Raw genomic sequence first — 21,899 nt, 5'->3', positions numbered from 1 at the left:
ATTATCTTTGGGAAATTACAAATGTTTTAATTACCCCAAGCATCTCCCTAAAACAAAGGTCTACTTTTTAATAAGAATTTTCTTCCAGTGATCTATAGTCTCTGAAGAGTTGAGGTTGAGGATCACCCAGAGAACAGGAAAGGCCTTCAGTGCATTACAATCAAAGAATTATAAAGGAAATGAATTGTAAAGGATATCATTAAGGGAATGTGATCAAAAAAAGAAAATGAACTGATGTTTGAGAGAGATAATTAATGGATATCTTGTATACTTCACTGATATCCTTGGAATATCAGAAAACATTTGAGGCAGATCCCTAGTATTTTAGGGGAATCTTCTATGGTTGGTAGATGGATAGACAGACAGATAGACATGGATAAGAGTCATTCAGATGGGCAGCCATGGGTTGCAATTTTCATCACTGGAGGGAATCCTCACATGGATAATAGTCATCTGAATATTTGATGCTGATAAGCTAGAGGACATGAAAGAGTGTAACCAAGATTTTGGGGGACTGGAAGCCACAGCATATGAGAAAATGCCAAAGGAACTGAAGATGTTTAAGGTGGAGAAGATGGGGAGGAGCATGATAGTTATCGTCATGCATTTGTTGATTAGAAGGATTAGCCTTGTCCTTGGCCTCAGTGGGCAAAACAGTATAACATGTGAAAGTTTCTGAGAGGCAAATTTTACCTCTATGAGAAAAAACTTCCTAACAATTTGATCTACATGAAAACAGAATGAACTGCCAGAGGAGTTAGTGGTTTCCCCTTTAACTGGTGGCCTTTGATCAGAGGCTGGATCATCATTTGTCAGGAAAGATATTAAGAAACTAAGAAGAGAAGTTAATCCTCTGAAGGAAGAAATCAATAAGTGTTGTGGATGAAGAAGTTAGAAGATAGCAGATTTGAGGCAACTCTGTTGAATTCTCTCAACATTCTTCTCCAAACAAATTTGAAATAATACCTCAAATAAAATTTTAGAGTAGCAGAGCCAACAAAAAGCCAGGGTGAAATATTTTTTTTTCCAGGCAAAGAAAATTTAGGAGGTCAGCAGAAGTTTGTGGCATTGGGGTGGAGGCCTGTCTGGAGGTTACACGTATGCAGCAGCAGCAGCTTCAAGTGCTCTCAGCCCAGAGATGGAAGAGGGCCAGATGACTGCTTAGAAAGGAATTACAGGGGACTTTTTGCTGACAATGGGTACAACTGGCACTGATTGGCAACTCTATTGCCGATATGCAGTTCTGGGTTGCAATTCCAGGGCAGAGAGGAACACTGATAGTCACAAGGGGCCCTTGTTACAGTTCCAAGGTAAAGAAGAACATGAACACTTGTGCCTATACAGGACTAGGGGCCTTCCCTGGGTAAAGACCAGAGCACAGACCAGGAGAGCAGTGACCACACCTCTCACAGGATCATAGCACCTTGGAAGCACCACAAATTTGCAGATCCCCAGAATTAGCTCTGAAAACAGCAGCATATAAAAAAAGAAAAGCTTGAAGCTTGGAACAGTGCCTGCCTGCTTTAACATAGTCAAAGTCAAGAAATAGGCTGCAAAATGAATAAAAAACAACAAAAATGTGACCATAAAAAGATACTACTGTGACAGGGAAGACCAAGACATAAACTTAGAAGAAGACAACAATGTGGAAACAGCAACCCAACAAAGCCTCAAAGAAAAATGCTGATTGGACCCAAGACCAAAATGAATATCCTGGAAGAGTTAAAGAAAGAGATAAAAGTGATAGAGGGAAAAGCAGGAAAATAAATGAGGGTGATGAAAAAAATATGAAAAGAGAATTAACTTGGTAAAAGAGGCACAAAAATACTGAGAAAATAACACCTTAAAAACCAAAATTGGCCAAATAGAAAATGAGGTACAAAATCTCACTGAAGAAAAAAATTCCTTAAAAATTAGAATTGGGCAAGTGGAAGTCGACTCCATGAGATATCAATATATAATAAAGCAAAGCCAAAAGAATGAAAAAATAGATGAAAATGTAAAATATCTCATCAGAAAAACAACTGACCTGGAAAAGAGATCAAGGAGAGATAATTTAAGAATTATTGGACTACTTGAAAGCCATGATCAAAGAAAAAAATATATATATATAATATACATATATATATATATATATATATATATATAATTTAAAGAAGTTATTAAGGATAACCTAGATCCAGAGGATAAAATAAAGTTTGAAAGAATACATGGATCACATCCTGAAAGAGATCCCAAAATGAAAACTCCCAGGATTATAGCCAAATTCCAGAGGTCTTAGGTCAAAGAGAAAATATTGCCAGCAGCCAGAAAGAATTCAAATATGGAGCCACAGTCAGGATCACACAAGATTTAACAGCTTTCAGGAGGTTTAGAATATGATATTCTGGAATTCAAAGGAGCTAGGATTATAACCAAGGATAAACCACCTGGAAAAACTCAGTGTACTTCTTCAGGGGGAAAAATGAACATTTAATAAAATAGAGCTGAATAGAAAATCTGACATTCAAACACAAGACTTAAGAGAATTATAATAGGAAGATGATACACGTAACTCCTGAGAACTTTGAGGGCAGCTAAGGGGTACAGGTGGGTAATTCCAGACCTGGAGTCAGGAAGACTCATCTTCCTGAGTTCATTTCTCACCTCAGACACTAGTTATGTCACTCTGGGCAAATTACATAACCCTGTTTGCCTCAGTTTCCCCATCTATAAAATGACCTGTAGAAGGAAATGGCAGACCACTCCAATATCTCTGCCAAGAAAACCTCAAATGGAGTCACGAAGGGCCAGACATGACTGAAAAACAACTGAACAAAAGAACTTTATTAGAGCAGTTAAAAGGAGTTTATATAGAGGGCATGGATGGGAGTCAATTATGTTGGAATGATCTCCAAAAAAAAATTGAAGGGATGAGAAAGAGGGATGCACTGGGAGAAGGGGAAAGGGAGAGGTAGAATGTGCAAAAATTTCTCACATAAAAGAGGTGAGCAAGGAAGAGTTTCTATAGCGGAGGGGTAAATGGGGGATGGGGTGGCAGGCAATGCATGAATCTCACTCTCACCAGCATTGGTTCAAAGAGAGAAGTATACACACATATATGAAAGAGGAAAATGAAAAAAAGGAGGCAGTGGTTAGAGGCAAAATAGACAAGAGAGTGAGAGAGAGAGAGAGAGAGAGAGAGAGAGAGAGAGAGAGAGAGAGAGAGAGGAAACATAAGGAAATGGAAGGAGAGAAAAATACAGTAATCATAGCTGTGAATGTGAATGGAATATATTAAAAGCAGATGGTAGAATGGATTAGAAACCAGAATCCAGAAATCTGGCATTTACAAGAGCCATACTTGAAACAGAGAGATACACACAGTTAAAATAAAGGGCTGGAGCAGAATCTAATATGCTTGAGCTCAACTAAAAAAAAAGGCAGGGGAAGCAATCACGATGTCAGACAAAGGAAAATCAAAAATGGACCTAATTAAAAGACATTATCAGGGAAACTACATTTTGCTAAAAGGTGCCATAGAAAATGAAGTAACATCAAAAGTTTTTACAACAAGTTTCTGATAAAGGCCTCTTTTCTCAAATATATACTGAGTATAAAACTGAATCAAACATATAAAAATAAGAGCCATTCTCCAACTGATAAATGGTTACTAGATATATAAAGAGTTTTCAGAAGAAGAAATCAAATCAATCTGTAGTCATATGAAAAAGTGCTCACTATTGAGCACTGGAGTAGAGTAGTGAACTGGTCCAACCATTCTGGAGAACAGTTTGGAACTAGAACCACCGGGCTATAAAACCATGCATATCTTTTGACCCAGAAATACCAGTACTAGGTCTGTATCCCAAAGAGATCAAAGGAAAAGGACCTATGTGCACAAAAATATAGCTGAAATTTTTTGTAGTGGCAAAGAATTGGAAATTGAGAGGATGGATGAACAAATTGTGGCATATGATTGTGATGGAGTACTATTATGCTGGGGGAAATGACGAGGGGGGTGGTTTCAGAAAAAACATGGCAAGACCTGTATGAATTGAAGCAAAGTGAAATGAGAAGAAATGGGAGACCATTGTACATAGTAAAAGCAATACTGTAACGATTATCAACTGTGAAAGACTTGGCTAGTTTGCTAACTACAATCATTCAAGACAATTCCAAAGGATTCATGATGACAAAATGCTATTCACTTCCACAGAGAGAACTGATCAATTCTGAGTGCTAATTGGAATATAATTTCTCATTGTCTTTATTTTTCTTGCTTTTCAAGAGAAATATGGCTAATATGGAAATGTTTTGCATTATTTCATATGTATAATTGGATATCATATTCCTTACCTTCCCAGTGGGTGAGGGAGGCAGTGGGAAGGAGGTAAAGCATTTCAAACTCAAAATTTAAAAAGAAAAGAATGTTTAAAATAAATAATTTAAAAAAGGATAGGGGATTTAGAACACAAGGCAGTCATTCTTCAAAACAAAAAGATCCTCTGAAAACCAAAATGACAAAATTAGATCACCAAAATGCAAAGATATAAAGGAAATTATGCAAAATCTAATGACATAATTTTATAAACACACAAGAGCTCTACATAACAAGAATATTGAATTTAAAGATGGAAAGAAAGTAATCTAAATGTTATAGGTCTTTCAGAAATAATGGGAAAAATATGTGAATACCAATATGTGAATTGTTGGAACCAAGTGGCGAAGAACAAATTGAGAGAATCCAAAGACCTATCACAGAAAGATACCCCAAATTTTACTCACCCAGAAGCATTTTAGTTAGACTTTTGAATTACAGTGCCAGTCAACATATGATGCAGAGAATATGGTATTTCTAAAAAGCAAAGAATACCAGAAAAGTAACACTTTGCAAGGCTTTAAGAATAATCATTAATGAAAATAATTGTTTAGTAAAAGGGAAGAATTTGAGAATCTCCTTAAAAAGGATGGAGTGGTAAGTAGGATACTTAGCTAGTAGATTTGTTAAACAAAATACAAACAAATAATTCAGATAGCACTGAAAGAAAAAAATGTAAAATATATGTTTTCATATATTTAAAATAAACAAGGTCAGTGTGGTTGGAGGGGGGTTGTTTTTTCTCTTGTTTAAAAAAAACCCAATATCCAATAAACATTGAGTGACCAGTGAAAGCATCTAAGAGCAAAAGATTCTAAGGAATGAGGAAAACACTAGAGTAAAAAAGATGACAGCAGAAGGAAGAAATAAATTAATATTTCAGGGACAAAAATTCTCATTCAGTAAATCAATATTATTACTTGTGGGATAATACTGAGGAATTCCTATTGGGTAGAAAGAGGGGAGATAGGGACAGAGGAGTCTGCAGAAATAGTGGTCGGGACTTAAGAAAAGTGGAGGATTTTTCTTCCCCCCCCCCCATTTGACATAGTGAGAGGAGGGAGAGAAGGTTAAGTCACAGAGGGAGCAGTGGGAATCTGGTCTCGTCAACTGAGAGGAAATCTTCTAGTCCCATCACAGGAGTGTGCAGGGTTGAGATAAGAATGTTTCAATAAGTTTTTTGATGGTGTGGCTGATTTTGGGGAGGTTCTACCCTCTTGGCTTGTGTTTCTTGGGTCTACCTCCCACCAGAGCAAAGTGAGAAGTTGAGACCCCCTGAATGCATAGCTGGGAGAGAGATTAACAGGAGATATATAGGAGTGAAAATGGTGGATATTGAAAATCCAAGGTAGAACAGCACCAGCAAGGAATTTTTCTACAGTTGCATCTGAGATGACTCTTTTACCAATGATTTCTAGTGAGAAAACTATGCTGTAAAGGGAAGGGGTGGGAAACTTTCCCACCCTCAAGGTCATATCGCCACCAAGAAATGGGCCTGGATCTTTGGTCTTTTCATTTATTTCTTTCCTATTCTAGGTGCAGAATATGGAGTTTCCAACGTGGGATGAGAGCATGAGCAATAGGGATCCAGGAATCAAGGCCAGATGTTGCCCAGCAGCAATGAGGAACAAGGGTCTAGGACTGCAGTCCAGCAGAAAGAGCAGTGATACTCACTTTGGATGTGAACTCGTTGGGAAATTGAATTTCAGTTGTGAGCCTAATTCCCTCCCTGCCCCCTTATCATAACCTCAACTTGTGAAAAATATTTGTACTTTGTTCTGGCTATATCCTTGAATTAAATATTCCTTTGTAAAATCTATCTGATGTTAAGTGCTTAAGTGGAACTGGTGTAGTCAAAGAGTCCTTAAAATGGTTCAGGAAAACAGCTCTGAGGGGCTATTGGCAGACAAAAGAAACACTTCTAAGCCCCCTCACCACATTGAAGAACCTGAGGAGGAGATGCGACAGACGTGGCCCCAAGAGAGTGGGGCCAAGATAGACCATGTTACACATATGTTGTTTCCTGGTGCTGCTTATTTCACTTTGCATCAGTTCATATAAGTCTTCTTTCTATTCTCTGTATTCATTTTTGTCATTAGAGCTCAGTCATGTCCCTTTGCATTTATGTACCACAATTTATCTATTCCCCAATCATTGAGGGAATTCTACTTTGTTTCCAATTCTTTACTACCACCAAAAAAATGTAGTATATAACTATTTTTAGGGTTAAAGATATTTATTACTACCACAGTAATAAATATCTTTAACCCTAAAAATAGTTATAGGAGATGGAAAACACAAAGAATGGAACCAGATTCCATGGATTCTGATTATAGAGTATTCCTAAATGAACCCCACTGTGTCTTTCATGAATTAATATTTTAACATACTAGAAATGAGATTCATCAAAATATATTTTGAGGGAGTAAAAAGATTGAGAAAGGGAAGCAGGGAGAAGATTTTGAAGTGCCCTAATAGGTGAGTGGTTTAGATGTGGGAGCAAAACTTATGTCCACCAGAAGCTTCAGACTATATGGGGACAACAGAAAGAACAAGAAAGGATCGTGTAAGTAAGTATTCTAGAAGGGGAAAGAAGGAAGGAAGGAAAGAAGTGGAATGAAGACATTTCTTGGAAAGGGATATTACAAATTAGTGGCACTGAAATTAAGAAAATGGACTAGTGTGTGTAAGCAGGGAAGATTCAAGAGAGGGGGGAATTTGGTACCATACTCTTACCTGGGCCAAGAATGGGAAGTGGGCAGAAAGGAAAGAAGAGGTCAGTCAGAAAGGACAGAGTCAGGGTAAATTAAACTGTAAAGACTAAAGACAATGTTAAAAGAGATGGGATAGATATTAAAAGTGTTTAATGGGAAAAATATAAATTTAATGTCACCCTAAATGTGACTGGGTTAAATGTCATCCCCCACCCCAATTGTAAGAATGGATTTTTAAGCTTGCTGCATTAAAACATGCATACATCCTAAAGATACCTACAGAATGAAAATGAGAGGATACAGCAAATCTATAACTGTAGCCTTAATTAACTCTAAAATAATTCACTAACCCTAAAACAAACAGAGAAATATGGGAAAATTAGATAAGTAATGAAGAAGCTTGAAAATAAAAACTGATAAAATTAATAGCTGATTTTTAAAAAGACTTTAAAATTATTAGATAACTTATTTAAAAAAGAGAATAAATCAAATCACCAATATAAAAATGAACAAGAGGAAGTAAGAACAGTCAGTTACTATTGTACATATGAAATATACCCCCAAAATTGAGAATTCAAATGAAATAATTAGTATCTGCAAAAATTAAGAGAACAACAAGTGAAGAACTGAAAGAGTTCAATATCCTAAAAAGAAATTGAGTAAGCTATAAATTAATTGCCAAAAGGGAAAAAATGTCACTGGGATAAATTTATTTACAAATGAATCTTATTAGATATTTAAAAAGTAATTAGTACATATGCTATTAAAATTATTCTAAAAAATAGAATAAGGAGGTCCTATGCCGATGCTGATGATGATGATCATGATGATGGTAGTGGTGGTGATGATGGTATTGGATGTCCAATACAAAATATTTATAACATCTTTTGTGATAGCAAATAATAGGAAACCAACTGGGTATGCCTTGATAGGGGAATGACTAAATAAATTATTGTATATAATGTAATGAAATATCATGTAGTAAGAAATTATGAATATGAAGAATTCAGAAAACACTGGAAGAATTATATGAAAAATGGAAAAATGAGAACAATATATACTATGGAATGATCACTAAAAGGAAGTCAAGCTGAGCATTTTTTTCAAAAGCAGTAATGGTCCTAGAGATCATAGGAACTGATGATGGAATATACCTTCATCCTTACATCAGAGAGATGGTGGGCTACAATGGTAGAATGTTGCTTGTGTTGTCATATGCTATCATCGTATCATTTGTTTTTCTTTGTTACAAGGTGGGGAGGGGGCCTTTATTTTGTTCCTGGGGTAGGATGAGGGACATATTCAGAAATAATTTTTCTTATTAAACACTTTTTAAAAAGAAAGAATCCAGGACTCCTTATTGGAGGAAGACTTTTGTGCATGATCACCTTTTTGGATGATTGAAAAATATATGTTGGATTTGGTTATGAAGAGTAAGTATGAATTAAAGTACATCATTATTAAGAATCTAAAGTAAAAGCCTGGGGAAAAATTATATGAACTAATGTACGGTGAAATGAGCAGAACCAAAGAACTATTTAAACAATAACAACATTGTAAATACAAACAACTTTGAAAGACTTAAGAAATTTGATCAATGAGAAAATCAACCACAATTCTGAGGACAGATGACATCCCCTCCCTAAAGAGTTGTGGTGGCCTCAGGGTGCACAATGAGACATAGTTTTTGGACATGACCAATGTGGGAAATTATTCAGCTTGACTATGATCATTTCTTAGAAGAGTTTTGTTTTTTCTTTTCTTTTTTTGTGGGGGTGGGTTGATGGGAGCTATGGAAACAGATTTTGATTCATTAAAAAAAGAATCTAATGTAAGCAGAGATATTTAGGAATATAGGAGATATTTATACAGTTAAGCCTCTGCATTCAGGAACTTTGCAGGAAGTAGATGAGATATTCCATACAGCTGAGTATTTCAAATAGTTCATGCATTTAAGTACCTCCTTTTGTCATTGTTTTAACCACTTTTATTCAATAAACTGTCTGGTAATCTTTTCAAATTTTTTATATCCTTCACTACCTCCTCAAACTGATTAGCATTTAGCATTTTCTTAATGACTCAGGGGCACCAATTATGAATTTCAGCTCTTATACCTGGATACAACATAGTGATTGCCATGCAAAGCTATATAGCCCTGTGTGCCATCCATCAATGATTTTAGGTTTCTGGGGTTTTTTAGTTCTTTTGTCTGCTTCCTATACATCTTTTCTTACCTTCAAGCTATTCATTATCATTTTTTTCTGATGCTAGTGTAACTGCCTGAAAGTAGCCCTTCTCTCTCTTGACCTCTTCTAATTTTAATCTTTTGTAGGCTTAAAAACCAGATAACCAAGATAGGTAGAACTATATCCAAAGTAAGTGAGTAAGCTTTCCTATGAATAGAGTATATGAATTTTACCCCATGGATTTTGGGATAACCATTTTGACTTCAGTGGTCATGCTTCCTTCTCAGCTATGTTCTCAATAGGTAATGGAGGGAAGGAAATGAGCATTTATTAAGCACCTACTGTGAGTCAGGCCCTGTGCTAAGTGCCTTACAAATTCATCTTGTTTGTTCTTTAATACAACCCTGTGAAATGGGTGCTATTATTATCCATATTTAGCATTTGAGGAAAATGAGGTACAAGTTAAGTGATTCGCCCGGGATGGCACAGCTAGTAAGACTGGATTTGAATTCAGGTCTTCTTGATGTCAAGCCCAGCATGCTATCCATTGTGCCTACTAGCTGCCTCTGGATAAGTGAATTCTAGGTAAGTGTGGTGCTAGTGTAGTAATAAATCTATAGAAAAAAGACTCTAAGGCAACATAGTAAGAGGATATGATTGTTCATCTAGGGGTCAGAGTCTTTGCCCTGACATTACTCATGTTACTTTGGATAAGTCACTCAACTTCCCTGAATATCAATTGTCTCATCCATAATATATAGGTAATAATAATGCCCTGTTTGCCCCGGAGGATTGTTTGGAGGCTCAAATGAAATAAAAGATGTGAGAATGCCCTTGTAGAGTGCTTTACCATAATAATACTTTGAAAAATTAAGAAATTAGTGGGAAAGAAATTAAGACCTTAAAATTTCTACAATTAATTTCTAGTTATAAACAACCCATCTTTTCCTTTCATTATTTTTTGCTTTTCAAGTGTGAAAGTAAAATGGAAAAATGAAACTTTTCATGCATAACCCATTAAAAAATATGTTTACCCATATGCGGTATTAATCTTTGGGGAAGGCATGACTACTTTACATTCTAATCCTTGTTTTCTCTAGAATGTCATGACATAATGAATTCAATATTAATTGCTTTTAATATTCTACTAAATGGATGGTATTTTATATGAATGAATAATCTTAACAGGAAACAGAAGCCAAGAATGGTACAATTAATCATTTTGTCATTTCCTATTATTTCTCTCTAGTAGTGGGCCTGTAGCTGAAATTTTAACCTAAAGAGACATTAATAAAAGAAGAATTTAATAATAATCTCTTTCTAAGAAAAAAGTCATTTCAAGTGGGTAGCAAATGTCATGCTGATATTAGATATTAGATCTTAAAGGCTGGTTAAATTTCTTTTGTGCTTGCCTTTTGGGGGCAATTTTTCATTTATTGCCAAGAAGATTAATAACCCTTGTGGCCACACACACATACACACACAGACACACACACACCCCTTTACATTCATTAACATGCTTTTGATACAGCCTTTTACTTGATAAATTAAATTATAATAAATGAATAAACACATATAAAATGAAATTATAATAAATCCACAGTTATTTTCCTCTTGTTAGTTACATTCCATTTATCCAACCAAAGGAGGAAGGATTCCAGTCAAGTCAAATCAATTCAAGTTCATAAGACACAATTCCTGGCCTTCCTTACTGAAAGTTATAGTTGATTAGGGCAAAGAGGCCAAAGATACAAACTATCATAGGGCAAAATATATTTATTTGGTCATCCAAATTTGTAGCTATTTTTTCCAACCCTGTGCTGTAACTAAATTTGAAAAGCATGCCAAGGGGCAGCTAGGTGGCACAGTGAGTAGAGAGCACTGGCCCTGGAGTCAGGAGAACCTGAGTTCTCCTGACACACTAGCTGTGTGACCTTGGGCAAGTCACTTAACCCCAATTGCCCTGCCTTCCCCCCTCCAAAAAAAAAAGAAAAGAAAAAACCATGCCAAGTCTTCATTCAAATAATTTATTATAATTTCATAAAAGATACAATCTCTAACATCCTTTTCCATTCTGACATTTAATATTATATGTTCTAAGTCACTTTCAGCTCCAACAGTCTTTGTTCTAAGTTTTATTTTCCTCTCAAGTTATCAATTTAATATTACATGTTCTTAAGCATCATAGAGCATTAACATTTCATATTTTAAGATCCTTCCACCTGTGGGTATTCAATGTCCCATGTTTTAAGGTACCTTCTGTACTTCTATAATTCTAAGGTTGCCCACTTGGCATCAGTCTCAAAGGGTAGTTTATACTATGAAAATTTCCATCGTTTTTTTTAAACTCACAAAATAATGATTAAGGAGGACATTTCCCATTGAAATAAAACAGAATTTTAATTTTAAAAATTAACACACTGATCTCAAATTTAGCAGTGTTTACTACATTCAATATATTAACACCTAACTGGGTGTTCTTTAAATAGAATGTGTGTTCAATAAATATTTATTGAATGAATGAATTTAATAGATGATTTTCAATTATTATCCCCACATAGCAGTTAGCAGTGGGTCAGGCATGTTCACACATTATTCATTTGTTTCAGTTGTTTCTGTCTCCTCATGACCCCATTTGAGATTTTCTTGGCAGAGAAACTAGAGTGGTTTGCCATTTTATTCTCCAGCTCATTTTACAGGTGAGACTGAGGCAAACAGGGTTAAGTGACTTTCCCAGGGTCATACATGTAGTAAGTATCTGAGACCAAATTTGAACTCAGGTCCTCCTGACTCCAGGCCTGGCATTCTATTCAACTTCTGTTACTTACAACCCTTGTGACCTTGAAAACATCACTTAACCTCCCTCAGTTTCTTCATGGGTAAAATGAGGGGTTGGAAAAAATGGCCTCTAAGGTTAGTTCCTATGAATAGCCATGTATGTTTAATGTATTCCAAAGATTAATGATTTCTTCTGTACTTCCTCCATTGATGCGAATCGCAACACCTATGTCCTTCAACTGACAGTCTCCATGACTGTTGTTAATAGCCAAAAACATAAAAATAAAGCGAAAATCACCCACTGGCCACATTTTCAAACTTAGTTTCTCCAAATTTAGCTACTTTGACTTGGTCCTCATGATGTGGTTTGGGGGTTTCTAAAACCTCAAAATGCAAGGGTACAGGGAGGGTCTGCCTCAAAAGAATTTGGCCACTCAAGCCTTCTTTCAGTCAGAGTAATGAGGTCTCATTATACACTATTGGGCAGGTGAGATTCTAAGAATCTGTGCAATTCAATGGGGGTGAGATTGGTACTTTATATAGAAAAAGACTGTGAGAAAATGTAGATGGGATTAAGCAGTGATAAGTAGACTGGGGTAGTCCTGAGGTAACAGAGAAGGGGTCTGGACAGGATTAAGGCATGTCAAATAAACTAATTAAGTAATCCAAGGTAGGCTGGAGAGAGCCAGATGTCCTGGGAGGAGGTGCCAGTGATCTGGGCTACTGAAATGTATGGGAAAGTTCAGGGACTTGGGTTGCTTTCAAAGACAGGATTTTTTCCTTTTAGAGGTTCAGGTCCCATGACCCCATCAAAATCAGTTTCACAGAATGTTAGGAATAATAATAATAATAATGAGTATTTACGTAAGGCTTTAGGTAAAGCACTTTACAAATATTGTCTCATTTGATAAAACAACTCTGGGATGAAGGTGCTATTATTATCTTCATTTTACAGATGAGCAAACTGAGGCAGACAGCAGTGAAGTAACTTTCCCAGATATTTACAGCTATCAAATGTCAGAGATTGGATTTGAACCTATGTCTTCTTGATGCCAGGTCTAGCACTCTATCCACTGTACCATTTAGCTAAGAATGTTAAAAAAAAAAGCACCTGCATTTCATTTTTTAGATGAAGAAACCCAAACCTTGAGTGGCAGAGTAACTTGCCTAAGGTAAAACAGTTTGTAGAGCCAAGACCCAAACCTAAATCTTTTGGGTCCTTATACACTGTGTTTTCCACTACACCATTATAATGCTGAAGTGGCAAAGAAAAGGGCCCCATGCCTGGGACACCATTCCTTCTCAACTCAACCTACTGACCTCCCAGGATTCCTTTAAGCCCCCCCCCAAATCCAATCTTTTACAGCCTTTCCCAACCCCTCTTACCTCCAGTGCCTTACATCAGTTAATTATTTCCTATTTATCCTGTATATAGCTTGCTTTGTTTCATTTGCATGTTGTCTCCTCATTAGATTGTAAGCTCCTTGAATGTAGAGACTGTCTTTTGTCTCTTTTTGTATCCCCAGTGCTTAACACAGTACATAGCATACAATAGGTACTTAATAAATGTGTATTAATTGAAAGAAAAGGATTAATAACAATCTTTCTAAAGGAGGTACCTTCTTTAATCCTTTACTAATTGCTATAGAAAAGCTAATGGAAACTTAAATTTGCATTTATTTGAAAGCAAGCAAAAAAGAATTGAGCTGTCTTACAGAGTCATTCACTATTCATAGTAGTCCAAGGAAAAGAAATCCTTCACTCAAGGTGGTAGTACAAATCTGGGTTATGAGGAATTCCTTAAGTTAGAAAGAAATATAGAAGGAGAAAAGTAAAGGCAATTGAGGAGACAAAATAGGCACTTTCTACCTGCTTTTCTATAGAATAGAACAGAGAGTGTGCCTGGTACATGGTAAGTACTCAATAGGTACAATTTAGTTTGGCTGGCATATGTAGAGCAGAGTAGGTTTGGGCTTTGTAAAATTACTTGAGACCATTTAAATGCACAACTGTAACTAGGGAAGGGCAACCAAGGGTTTGCCTCAGGATGCCACATTTGAGGAGGAATGGTGACCACATTTTTAATTCTTAAGTATGTGACCTTCTGTAAATCATTTTATATCTCTGACTTTCAGTTTTCCTTGTCTAGAAAATAAAGTTGGACCAGATGATCTCTGAGGTCTTTTCCAACTCTAACATCTGGTGGTCCAAGGTTTCTTCCAGTTATTACATTCTATGTGCCACATTCCTAGTTCAAACACTCTAAGTTTTATGTTCCAAGGTCTCTTGCAGTCCTAATATTCCATATTCTGCTATGTTCTAAGGTTCTTTCCATCTCTAATACTATATTTTCTTTGTTTCAAGGAGGCTCCCTTCCAATCCCTTTTCCTTTGAGATTTCCTCCCATTTATGATGTTTATATCTTGGATGCAAATAGTTGTTTGCATGTTGTTTTCCCCATTAGAATGAGAATTCCTTGAGGACAAGGACCATGATTTTGCCTTTCTTTGTATCCTTAGTTCTTAGCATTGTTCCTGGCAAATAGTAATTGCTTAATAAACAATTACTAACCTACTGACAATTCTATCATTCTGTGATTCAGAAATGCTAGAAACTCTCATCATTTTCCAAGGGTATTAAGTTGAAATTCTCTGGCTGTTTAGGAAATGTTCTTAGTTTCATTTCTATGAGAGAATTACTCAGTCTCACCGAAAACATACCATGGCCCTCTATTTAAACTGTTTAAGAAAAAAGCTTTAGAGTTGTAGGTGATAACTAAGTTTGCTCAGTGTTTTGAGCATCACAGTTTAGACTTTTAAGCCATAGTCCTTATCATGACAATAAATGGTATACTTAGAGAGAGCCATTGTACTCCATCAGTTGAAAATGTTAACCTGAAAGTTTGGTTAAAAGAGGCAAACAGGCTAGGTGATATATAAATTCATATTGCTTTATTCCCTTAAAGCTAACAGATACATGATCATGGAGCTAGAAGAAATATTCTGAGTGTCTGATAAAAGAATGACAAACTTTTCATATGTTTTAGGACAATCCCAGGATGTCTGTGTCCCTCAGATTTATGGTCTCCATATGTGTTTAACCATACCATGAGAGAGGAAGTTTCTTAGTTGAATAAGTTGTAAATACAATAAGATATGACAATTGACAAAGTTTCAATTGGAAACTATGATCTCAGGATATCTGTGTTTCCCCTGACTAGTATATGTCCACAGGATACCAAGATAAGCCTAGGTATCTTGTCCTTTAGTGGTTACAAACAGGAAGAATGCTTCTGGTCAGCCTTATCTGGTCTTAAAGTTGCTGACATAGGAAAGGGCATTTTTAGAGCAAAGCAAAGCACGCCTGGTTGATTAGTTCAGGCTTTGGCCCTTTATTGGGGTTCAAATGATCTTAAATGATTATAAAAAAATACAGAAGGGCAAAAGACATCAGATAGGCACCCACACAGGCTTTAAGATGTTATTCACTCACATCATTTCCTCTGAGTCCTGTCCCAAGGGCAAACTGCTGACTCCTCTCTAGGAAACGGATCTTAATGTTATACACTTTTTTCCTATGAAACACCACCAAAACATAGGGTTCAGCCACTGATTTCTTGGAGCCATCTCGGACCAGGAAGGTCCCCTCCTGAAGTAAAGGAATGATAATATCAGTTCTCTAGTGGTGACAGATTCCTAACATTTAAAAATCTTTACTTGCCCTCTAAAGGACTAAAGACACTTGATCATTTCTCAATTCTAAAACCATATCCAAAATCTTTATGATAATAACGAGAACACCTTATTTATTCCATGCCTTGCAAAGAATATTCCTCATAGCACTGAGAGTTGCAAGCACTATTATCTATATTTTGTAGATGAGGAACCTGAAACTCAAAAGGTGGAATGAAGAGGCATAACATAAAGATCAAAGGTAGGATATTGCCATGCTCGGTAAGGTCTTGAATACCAGGTAAAGGAGTATGAACCTTTCATTGAAGGCAGTAGGGAGCCACTGAAGATTTTTGAGTAGAAAAATCTCATGACCAGATATACACATAAGGAAGATTAGGCTGGCAGTGCTTTGAAAGATGGATTTGAGGGGGTATGGGAGGAAATGGAGAAAGTGGTATGATGATGATGATGACGATGATGATGATGATACCCACTCATATTTGTATAACAGAAAGCCCAGAGACACAGCAGAATTTCAGTGGGAGTACTCTGAAACATACAATGGAAAAACTGAAAAAGAGCTTGACTTAGAGTCAAAAGGGCCAGTTCCATTGTTACTAGGTGTTTAACCCTGGGCAGACCCCTCTGAGCCACAGCTTCATTTTTTAAATGATGATAAGAATCCTCATAGTACTGAACTCTCACAGGCTGATGTGAGGCATACATAAATGATACTTGTGAACTTTTAGGCATTATGCACACTTAAGTCATAAATTATTAATGCATTTAAAAATCCCAATGGAGCCCAACCAATGTCCATCTACTAGCAAGCCTGAATATGCCAGGACTTCAATTTCACTACCACCCCTGACCCCAGTGCACCTACTCCCTAATATTTGAGGGTATCAACATCATGAAAGAGACTGTTTCATTTTCCCTAGAGAGGCAAGACTAGATTTATGCCCATTTCCTTTCAAGGGCATATTCTTACTGTTTCTCTTCCCTAATAGAGTAGTAATATTCACATAAATGCACCACAGTTATGTTAAATGAGCCTTTATCAGTTAAAGGGACAGAAGGAAATAAGCATTTATTAAGTACCTACCATGTGCCAGAACTGTGCTAAACACTTTACAAATACTATCTCATCTGATCCTCACACCTACCCTGGGAAGTAGGGATTATTATTATCCTCATTTTACAGTTGACAAAACTGAGACAAATAGAAGTTAAGTGACTTGCCCAGGGTCACCCAGCTAGTAAATATCTGCAGCTGGATTTTAATTCAATTCTCTATCTATCATACCACCTAGTTGCTCTGAAAGCAGTTAAAAAGATGGAGAGAAAAAAGTCCAGAAAAAAAAAACACAAGATGAAGGAGAGTCACCTGCGGTGGTATTCCTGGGACCACCATTTTATCTCATAGTTCTGTTTTAAGCAAGATGCTTTGAGAATAAGTTAGACACAAAGGGGACTTTTCCAGAAGTTCAGCTTCATCATGTTTTCCCAAAGGCAGCCGTTTACCAGAAACCCACATACAGTGGGTTCATCACCATTCATCAAAGCAGCTTCCTTAAATATCAGTATACTTATGACTTTTTATTCTTCCATTATATTATAATCAGGAGCTCTTTAAAATATTGCCAATAGAAATTGGTAACCTATATAGGGTAACTTTTCCTCTTCTGATTTATACATTTTACTTAATGTCGAAAGAATTGGTTCTTCTCTTCCCCTATAGCTACAGGCAAAAGGCTTGCCAAATAAAACAAAATACAATTATCCTTTTTGCACACATATTCCTCCTACTTATGGGTCTGCCAGCTAGTTACTGTGAAGGGAAAAGATTGCAACTTTAACCAGAATAAGCCTCGCAGATTGGGGTCATGACAAGCAGCAAGAAACCCGATGAATCATTAAAACAACAGCAGAATTCGTGATGTGAAAATAATTTTTAAAAAAATGGTAATTAAGTTAAATTCAGTTGAGTGAGAGGGAGAATTAATTACTATAGTACCTAAGAGGGAGGGAGGCACAAGTTAAAGGTTTTGTGTCCTTCAAATTTGTAGCCACTAATAATGAAAACTATTTCTTCTGACCCTAAGTCAAATTCTCTTCCAGCAGTACAATATTGCCTCACAGTTTCTGTCCATTGAAATCCTGTTGCACATATAAGCACATATGAGATATTTACAAAGTGTTTGGCACAGTGCCTGGCACATGGTAAGCATTCGGTATATGTTTATTCCCCTTCCTCTTAAACAAATATGAGTTATTATCATTATCATTCTTATTCTTATATCGTTCCAGCAAAGTCCTGGTTGTCTCACCATAGTTATAGATGTGACTTTAATCTTGGCTTTGCAGCACTGAATTATGATTTTCATTGAATACACAAGCCATACTTTTAAATCTTACTCCTTTGTTGAACTGAATTAATATGCATTTTCCTATCTGAAACAAATATTTATTAAGCATTTTCTATGTTTGAGGTAGTCTTTATCCATTTGGTTTTTCCTATGTGGATGGCCAGGCTAATCTCATAGTTTGATATATGTGTACCTGAAGGGGATCTCAGAGGCCATCTAAGGCAACCCCCTTGTTTTACAGATGAGGAAATAGAGACACATGGAGATTAGCTGACTTGCCCAAGGTTACACGGGCAATAAGCATCAGGAGAGAACCCAGCTCCTCTTCAGGTGTTATGATTTCCCCTAGTTCTTTTGCTATATTGCTGTATTGCTTTTCTACTATGCCACTAGAGTTGTACCACACCAATGGGGTCAGAGATCCACTGGAATATCAAAATATGTGCAAGGTCTTGTGCTGGGTACTTGAGATACAAATGTGAAGGAAAAAAAGACCTAGTTCATAACTTCGGGAATTTCATAATTTATTGGAGTGGGTGGTAGATAGATAAGACACATGCAAATAAGTAAAAAATGAAGTAAGGCATTTTAGAAAAAAAGGAGAGATCCAGACAAAGATCTGTAGAGAAATTTGAGGGAGGGAAAGAACACTTTACTAGGGAATCAGAGAAAGCTTCATGAAGGAGGTGGCACTAAAGTTGGAAAGAAAAAAAGGATTTTTATAGGCAGAGATGAGAAGGAAGTATATTCCATTAGTGAAAGATGCCCTGTGCCACTGGATAGAGGCTAGAGGGGGCAGAAAAGTGCAGGGGAGAGCTAGAAAAAAAATCAAGTAACAATTCAAGTAGTATATTTTATCTCTATTGAGATCCTGATGTAGTTTTGGATGTTTTTCTTTTAAATATAATTTATTATGTGAATCATCTTCCTAATGTTGAACCATCCTTGCATGTGTGGTATAAATCCAACTTGGTCATAATGAGTTATTTCTTCAATGAATTGCTGTAGTCTCTTTGGCAATATTTTATTTAGAATTTTTGTACTGATATTCATTAATGATGTTGGTCTACAGTTTCCCTTCTGTATGTGACCCTTACTTGGTTTAGGCATTAGGATTATATTTGCCTCATAAAAAGTGTCTAGCAGAATGTTTTCTTTTTCAATTCTTGAGAATAATTTTCATAGTGATAGTGCTAATTGTTCTTTAAATATTTTATAGAATTGTCTTGTGAGTCCATCAGGACCAGTAGTATATTTTCTTTGGTAGTTCCTTTTAGCTGCATTTCTTTTTCTGAGATTGTATTAAGATCTTTACTTGGTCTTTTTTCAGTTTGGGTACTTCATATTTTTGAAAGTATTTTTCTATTGCTTTTGTATGCTCAGTTTTGTTGGCTTACAACTGTGCATAGCAAGTTCTGATTGTTCTTTTTATTCCTTCTGGTTTTGTCATGATTTCCCCTTGTTCCTTTGCTATTTTAGTTTTCTGTCCTCTTCTTTTAAATCAGATTTGTCAAAAATTTGTCAATTTTGTTAGTCTTTTCAAAGAACCAGCTTTTAGTTTGATCATTTCTATAGTTCTTTTGTTTTCAGTTTATTTCTCCTATATGTTAAAGTATTTCTTCTTCTGTGCTTCTTTTATGTTTATTAATTTGTTGGTTTAAATTTTTTTAAATGTATATTCAGTTCAACAATACTCTCCTTTTCTATTTCATTAATGTATGTTTTAGGGGTATGTTCTCCCCCTGATCACTGCTGTAGCTTAATCACAGAAATTTAGGCATGTTATTTCATCATTATAATTTTCTTTCACATAATTATCAATAGTTTCTATGAGTTGATATTTGACCCATAAGTTATTTAAGATTTCATTAAGTCTTTATTTGGGTCTATCTGTCTGTCAGTCTCTTTTTGTGATGTCTGAATTGACTTTTTTTTTCTATTGTTTTATGGTCTGTAAAGGAAGTATTTACTATTTTTGGCTTTTTATATTTATTTGTAGCAGCTTTGTGCCATAACGCATAGTCAATTTTTGAAAATTTCCAAGTGGTACCTTGAAATATGTATATTCTTTAGCAGTCCCATTTAGAAGACATCTTAAGTCTTTTAGTTCTAGCTTCTCCAGAAACTTGTTGTAAATTTTCCTTTTTGTTTTTCTTTCTGTTAGATTTGTCTAAAATTGAAAGACAATAAAATATCCAGCCACTATTATATTATTGTCTATGTATTCTTATAATTTATTGATTTTTCCTTTGTGAATTTAGATGTTAAGGCAGTTGGAGTATATAAGTTTAATATTAATATTGATTTATTGTTTAAGATTCCTTTCAACATAATGTTTACTTGTTTATTTCTTTTTATGTTGTAAAGTTTTGGTTTTTGATTTGTTTGATAGCATGATTACAACTCTTGCATTTTTTGAATTCATCCACAAGCGTAGTAAATTATGTTCTAATCCCTCCCTTTTATTTTATGTATTTCTTTGTTTCTTATATATGCTTATTGTAAGTAATTGATTGTAGGGTTTGGTTTTCTTATTCCATCTTTCACTTTTTTTGTTTAATTGTATTATTTAAACTATTCACATTTTAAGTTGTGAAAATTAGGCTTACAATTTCATTAATTTGCCTTTAATATTCTGTTTTTTGGAATTAAAGTTTCCCCCTCCTTCTTCATTTTCCCCTTCTTTTTTTCCTTTCAGTTGAGTAGTAAAGTTAAATATTTCTTCCTCTCCTCCTTTTCAACTTGTTTTGGTTGTTAGATTTTTTATTTATTTTTCTGGGCTTTTTTCTCCCTAAATTGGATTTCTTTCCCTCATTCTCATTGATATTTTTCTTCACCTTGTCTATTCTAGACTTTTATTCTTTGATTTATTTGTTCATTCTTGTAGTTATTTGTTCATTCTTTAGTCTCTGTATTCCTAATGGAATTAAAGCTTCTAGGTATCTCTTTTGAGTTCCTTCTTCTAAAGTTTTGACATCATTACCTTATAGATCTTGTGCCCTCTTCCTCCTCCCACCTTTGCTTTCTGTTGTGCCTCACTCTTAGAAATATCGGTATCTGCAGGAGATAGAGAGGATAAAAATATTGCTCCATGGTAAGAATATTTCCTCTTGGTCTCCATATGCTAATTTTCTCCCATTGGCCATTAAATCTCCTCTCTTGATCTATGCATTCTCTCTTTTTGTGTCAGTTGCTTCCAGGAATTCTGATTCCTCTTCTTTTGATGCAGGATTCTGTCCAAGAGGCATACAGCTCTCTTAGAGGTAGGGGTCTCTCTAAGCACCAAATCTCTGCAGATTATACCCACTGTAAGATCCCCATCTTCCATTATAGAATATCCCTTTCCCTCCATGGGAGCATTCTTCAGTAGGCCCCCCTTCCTTCATACTACTGAACTGTGAATCCCTTTTACTCCTCTTTACCCCATTTAAATCTTTCAGACCTCACCTATTCTTTTGTTGGTCATTGTCTTCTTTAAAGACTATAGGAATTATTTTTCCATTCATTGTTTACCGTTATCTTAATTGGGGCACATTACATATTCCCCTCTATCTTCTTCCTCCCCTGTCCCCTTTCATATACTTTCCCTTTCTGTAGTTTAGTCCTACAAAAACATTGTAAGGTTTAGTCCATGATGTTTCAGACTTTTTCCCTGTCATTGATTCTTCCATTTACAATCTTGTTTTACTTTTATATCTTTATTTAGTTTTAGAAAGAAACCTCTTGGTGATCCCAATGTTGTTATATTGTTGTTGGTGGTTTTTAACCATATATATATGTATGTATGTGTGTGTGAATGTGTGTGTGTGTATGTTACT

At 35.7% G+C, this 21,899-nt stretch overlaps 1 protein-coding gene across 1 annotated transcript in view; it reads right to left on the bottom strand.

Moving 5' to 3' along the window:
- The window catches only part of CLNK (cytokine dependent hematopoietic cell linker), a gene marked incomplete at its 5' end in the record, with an annotated part of 84,127 nt that overhangs the window by 5,872 nt on the left and 56,356 nt on the right, over positions 1–21,899 (bottom strand). The window contains one exon of the mRNA XM_036763272.1: positions 15,531–15,686. Within this exon, the coding sequence (XP_036619167.1) occupies positions 15,531–15,686 (156 nt within the window). The remainder of the gene's footprint in view (positions 1–15,530; positions 15,687–21,899) is intronic.

Source organism: Trichosurus vulpecula, chromosome 6 (genome assembly GCF_011100635.1).
Source record: "Trichosurus vulpecula isolate mTriVul1 chromosome 6, mTriVul1.pri, whole genome shotgun sequence".
NCBI lineage: Eukaryota > Metazoa > Chordata > Mammalia > Diprotodontia > Phalangeridae > Trichosurus > Trichosurus vulpecula.
The sequence above is the reverse complement of the archived record's forward strand: the minus strand, read 5'-3'. Positions and strand labels throughout refer to the sequence as shown.